This window comes from Triticum urartu, chromosome 6A, assembly GCF_056163025.1.
Source record: "Triticum urartu cultivar PI428250 chromosome 6A, HENAU_Tu73, whole genome shotgun sequence".
In the NCBI taxonomy this organism is placed as follows: Eukaryota; Viridiplantae; Streptophyta; class Magnoliopsida; order Poales; family Poaceae; genus Triticum; species Triticum urartu.
In genome coordinates, this window is record NC_141878.1 from 592,241,048 (window position 1) to 592,246,660 (window position 5,613).

The following is a 5,613-nucleotide window of genomic DNA, read 5'->3' on the forward strand; positions in this document are numbered from 1 at the left end:
ACTGCAGAAATGATTTAGTATTTAACAGATCAACAGACATTCACTTTTTGCAGGTTATCTTCAGGGCCACGGCATTCATCCGTATGTGTTCTCTACTCACTCCGACGGAGGCCAGGGAGCGTTTGGTTACTGCGTCTACCCGATGGGAGATGGTAGCGCGGGATATTTTCAACCGGTTTGGATGGCGGTCATGTAATAGGTTAGGCATGTAGTGCTCCTATTGTGTTTGCCAGCCGGTTGTGGCTTAGGGTTTCAGCTCTTTTGAGCTTTTTGTTTATTTTCGCACCTCGATACTTGAAGACTTTGTTACTGAACTCGATTTTAATAATATGAGCCGTATGCATCTTTCTGATGCAGAGACTAGGGAAAACCCCCTTTTCGAAAAAAATAGAGGCAACCGAAAATATCAAGAACGTGAATGGTACTGTCTAAGATGTTTCTTTAGTAAATAAAAGAAATGCTTGATAGTTTTAAGCATAAAATTAACTAAGATTTATGCAACACTAACCAAACTACAACAGTTGTTATCTTTTTATTGCCTCCCACCCCTCCTAATTAATCATATGTAAGAGTAGTGGACAAAAGTTTTCTTCTTTTATTCATGTGTCTGAATTGTTGCTCTTTCTCCTCTCATTTCTCATTTTAATATCATCTGTTCTAGAGTTGAAGATATGCTAAGTTACACAGCTAGGTGTCCATGGAAGAAATAAAGTTGTATATGTGCATTTTTTCTTTCAACAAACAGAACTGCAGATAGGTGAACTTGCTTTAGAACTATCTATTCTTCACTGACATTTGCACAGTGAAATCACGCAAATACTGTTCCTACTATCTTATATAAATAAATCAGTATGATAAAACTTCAGTGGTTGAATCAGTATGATAAATTAGCAACACAAGCTCATGTTTCTAGACCGTAACACAAACAGAAAAGTTTGACACATCGCCACAACCCCTCTGGTTCTGCAGGCGAGCTGCCGCGGCAGCATCATGCACGTTTTGGGGCGGACGGGGAGCGTCGCACACCTCTGCAACGACGCCTCCATCGCGCTGAAGCGCCTCATCGTCCACTTTCCCCACAGGTTCGCTTTCCATTTCACATAGAGGGAGCAGAGCAATTCAGAGTTGTCAGTTGTCAGTTGTCACTAGATTACTAAGCGAGACTTGTAGCTGAAGCATCTCCTGCTCTGTTTCTTCCACTAAATTAGCTGCTCTACCCACAGTAAACAACCTGGTCCTTACTCCATGGCTTTAACATGGCTCTCACCGCTTGCATCTGGCTGACAAGCTTCATGTTTCAGCAAATGGAGTATTATGGTATGCCCTCTGTTTTCGGATATGTTTCTCTTCCTAAATCCATTTGCCTTTGTTACAGCATTATCAATTTGAGACAAGTCTAAGCTAAGCACGTATTCTCAGTTCAACTTACCAATTTTGTTCGGTGTTCCATGTGTTGTTTGTTTCCGCCAGCAGCAAGGAGAACATTGCCATGACCATTGAACACTGATAGGAAAATTCCTTACCTTGAAAGGAGAGAATGGAATTATGGAAGGGTAAGAGCCAAATCTTGTCCTCCAAAATCCTAGTTAATTACTTGCGACCAATGTGCTTGTCCGTCGTGCTCGGCATAGCCGACTGTTCAAATCATTATAAATTTCAGCTATTACCAAACTAGAAGAAAAGTATGCATGCGTCACAAAATCGTGACGTGTGAGAATAGTGTATTCTTCGTTGATGATAATCCCCCTTATTATATATAAATGTAAGCGGTGGCGGTTGCCAAATTAACAGCCACATGACGGTTCCCTAAAGTATGGATTATACATAATTAACACATGTTAATTAATCTTAATACTCTTGACACTGTCTCTACTTCCCTTTGCTTGTTGGGTAGGGTTGGCTGTCCAAGTCGTTATAAGTTTTTCCCAAAACCCCAATATATTAGAAAAGTCAGCATGACAAGACCAAGACGTGGACTTGCTTAATTTGCTTGCAGACCATACAATGGGACTGGCTTAATTTTGGCCAAACGTAAATCCTTTGATACGTTTTTTGAAACAATCCTGATGATGTTTTTTAAACTATCCTTTTAATACGTTTTGTTGATTGCCTAGCACTAAGAGCCATGATCGCACCGGATCATTTATTGCCAAAGAGAACGGTTGGGAAGGTCACAACCCCAAGAATTACACATGGCCAAAAAACAAAACAAAACAAGAATGATAGGTTTGCTCTTGACATCTTCTTGGTGAGCATAAAATAGGCCAGGCAATTAAATGCGAGTGACATGAAACCAAATACTGTAATGAGTGCTCTAATCAAATAGTGCCTACTGTGTATCTTTTCTCCGAGAGATGGTAGGAAAAGGGAGCAGATCCAGTGTTCCTCCAAAGAAGTCACCATCCCTATTTCATGGCACTCCACCTGAGGGGGGACTCTTATTTCGGACAAATACTCTGTTTCATGGCACTCTACCTTGCAGACTATTATCAGACATATCCAGATGGTTGAGCTGCTTTAAGCCGCCAAGCTCTATTGGGATGAAGCCCGACAAATTGTTTTGCTGAAGGTTTAGGTAATCTAAGTTTCCAAGATTACCAAAAGAACTTGGAACTTGACCAACGAAATTGTTGAATGACAAATCTAAAAACTCTAGCCCTGAAATATTGCCTAGTGACGCTGGGAGATGACCTTCAAAATTGTTATCCTCCAATGTGAGGTGTCGAAGATTCAGGAGGGTATCACCAAAGTTAGATGGCAGTGTTTGCCCAAGCATATTGGAATCTAAGAATAGATATCTGAGAGAAGACTGATTGTATTTGTACAGGGTTTCTGGGATTCCACCGGATAGCCTATTTTCTTCAAGGACTAAATAAAAAAGATTTGGGAGTTTTCCCAACTCATCAGGAATGGTTCCGGTGAGCTTATTTTCACCAAGCAAGATGCATTCAAGCTGACTGATGTTTTTTAGGCTTGGTGGGATTTCTCCGGTGAGAATATTTCCTCGAAGATCTAAGCACACTAGATTGGATAGGCGGTCTATACCACTGGGAACTTCTCCTATTAGTAAGTTGCTAGACAGGAATAGATACCGTAGATTGGAGCAGTTTGTAAGAGTATCCGTAATGATCCCTCCCAGTGAGTTGCCCCACAAGGAAAGGCGCTCCAATCTTTGGAGACGGTTGAAAGGAGGTATCACGCTGGTGAAGCCATTCATGGACAGTTCCAGTCTCCTAAGGAATGTTAGATTCCCGAGGGACGGTGAAATCGTGCCCGACAGTGATAGGTTCACGAGGTTCAGCTCGGTGACTCGGTCCGGGTGCTTCGGGTCGCCGCAGCCGACGCCCTTCCATCTGCAAAGGCGGACGCCGACGTGCCAAGATCTCAAGGCTTGCCTTGAGTCGTTGGTGATGGCCCGCTTAAAATCCAGTAGCGACATCATGTCCGTGCTGTTATCATGGATTGTCGTCGTTGAGGAGGAGCAGCGGATGCTGCCAACTCCACAAGAAACGAGAAGCAACGACAGTAGGGTAAGGATGGGGGCGAGCCTCGCCGGTTGACTGGCACATGTAAGAAGGCCTCCCTGATCTGCAAGTGTAAAGAGTAAATGAGCAGCGCAATTACTTCAGAAATGATGTGAAGAAAGAGTTTGCTGGCAGCAGTGACAAAACCGACGGCAAGGCAAAAGATGGATGTTTGCTTAGCAGTACTATACTTCACTAGTAATGAGATATGGTATGGCACCTTTGCTCGACCGGATCGCTCGGAACGGCGGCCTGCTTCCTTCCATGGTTTTGCTGCCGGCCGGCCGGGTGGTGAGGTGTTCCTGTGTGAGTTGGAACGCTGGATGCTCATTAGGCTTAAGGCCGCATGAGTTTAAAAACCCTCTTACAGCGTCATCACGTCCACATACTTGCGTCTGAATTTTCTGCAATTTTTCACACGGCCTTAGCTGAAGCCTGCCTGCCATCGGAGCGAAGACACCTTGAGTCCGTCAACCTTGTCAGTGACCGGTCCAGCTCTTCTGTATATATACTTTTCAGCCGGAATTGGACAGAGATATATCCAGCATTCGTATGGCTTCGTTATGACGGCTGTTCTTCCTGGATACCATGGGCAAGGTTCAGGGACGGTTTTAGGTTCTTCCTATATGCCGCCTGACATAAGGGCGCAGCACTGCAATTCAGGAACTGTCCAATTCGTTAGAAAAGTATGCACACAGCATGACAAGACCATGAGGTGATTTTTTTAAAACTGTCTTTTTTATTCCTTTTGCTGATTTCTGAGTACATTATTGGCTATTCATTTTGCGGGTTGGATTAAAATGATGTACACGTGGCAAACAAAGGGAGGGTTGCCAACATTCAAAATTCACCAGACCCGCAATGTGCACAACTGCAGATATTATTGGTGTTATTGAGCTCCATCTTTGCTGCCGTGTTGTGCATGGTACTGTCCGAATCATGGCAAATTCTAACCACACCTCGAGTGTAGGAAAAGTATGCATCGCAAGACCAAGGCGTGGTTTTGTAGACCACACACATATAGTATTGCACTTGTGGTGGAAGTGGAATAGAGAGAAGTTGCTCTGTGTATTCTCTCCTTCCAATCTGTCATATCATCCGCTTTCCTTTTTCCTCATGATATCAAATACAACAGACACATTCCGTTCAGACTCTGTCTTTGCTGCCTCTGAAGTGTCAGCAAGCTGCATATTACGGAGATGATATGAATCCATTGTTGACCTGATCATATATTTCTGACGATAATCGGCAATGCTATGGTAAGGAAAGAAGTCTACCTTGCAGACCATAACTAATAGAGGCAACAGAAGATATCAAGCACATGGATGGTACTGTCTAAGATGCTTCTTTAGTAAAAAAAATAATGCTTGATAATTTTAAGCATACAATTAACTAAGGTTTACGCAGCAGTAACCAAACCAACATTTATTACCTTTTTGTTGCCTGACACTCATAATTAATCATATATAAAGTATAGTGGACAGAACCTCTCTTTTTCCATTCATGTGTCTGATGTGTTGCTCTTCCTTCTCCCATTTCAATATCTTGTGTTCTAAAGTAGCAAATATGCTAACTTATATATCTAGTGTCTATGGTAGAAATAGAGTTGCATATGTGCCTTTTTTTCTTTCGACAAACGGAACTTCAGATAGGCGAACTTGCTTCAGAAGTATCTATTCTTCACTGACATTGCACTGTCAAATCATGCAATTACTGTTCCTATTTGTAACCCCTAGCAGATGGATGCTTCTCTTATGCAAGAACGGGGTGGAGGAAGAGGTCGAATGTGGAGTTCTTGGGTCATGTCACTAGCAGAGACGGCTCTGGCTCTTTGTTCATCATGTCACGAAACTCCGTCTTTATAGAAAAATAAATCGGCATCATAAAACTGCAGTGGTTGAGTGAGCTGTAGTGCGGCAAATTAGCAACACAAGTTAGGTGACGCTCATGTTCACCATAGCAAATTGGCGTCACAATTCACAAGCTGGAACTATGCATGATTTTATACTGTTTGGGGAGAGTAAATTGAAAAACCACCACAATTGTGGACCCTAAATCAAAAAACCACCAACATTCATTATTTTTTTTA

The 5,613-nt window shown here is 42.6% G+C and overlaps 1 protein-coding gene across 1 annotated transcript; it reads right to left on the reverse strand.

Annotated features, from left to right (window-relative positions):
- Positions 1-920: 920 nt before the first annotated feature.
- LOC147966843 (uncharacterized) lies at positions 921-3,835 on the reverse strand. The gene is made up of 2 exons (XM_087529119.1): positions 3,745-3,835; positions 921-3,588 (listed from the first exon to the last, which is right to left on the reverse strand). The coding sequence occupies exons 1-2, from the start codon at positions 3,788-3,790 to the stop codon at positions 2,462-2,464; spliced, it is 1,173 nt and encodes a 390-aa protein (XP_087385245.1). The 5' UTR covers positions 3,791-3,835; the 3' UTR covers positions 921-2,461.
- Positions 3,836-5,613: the final 1,778 nt, after the last annotated feature.

Excerpts from the sequence above, each read along its gene's own strand:
- LOC147966843 (XM_087529119.1), bottom strand. The coding sequence starts at position 3,790 with ATGGAAGGAAGCAGGCCGCCGTTCCGAGCGATCCGGTCGAGCAAAG. Across the intron at positions 3,589-3,744 it reads AGCGATCCGGTCGAGCAAAG|ATCAGGGAGGCCTTCTTACA; the intron begins GTGCCATACCAT and ends TTACACTTGCAG.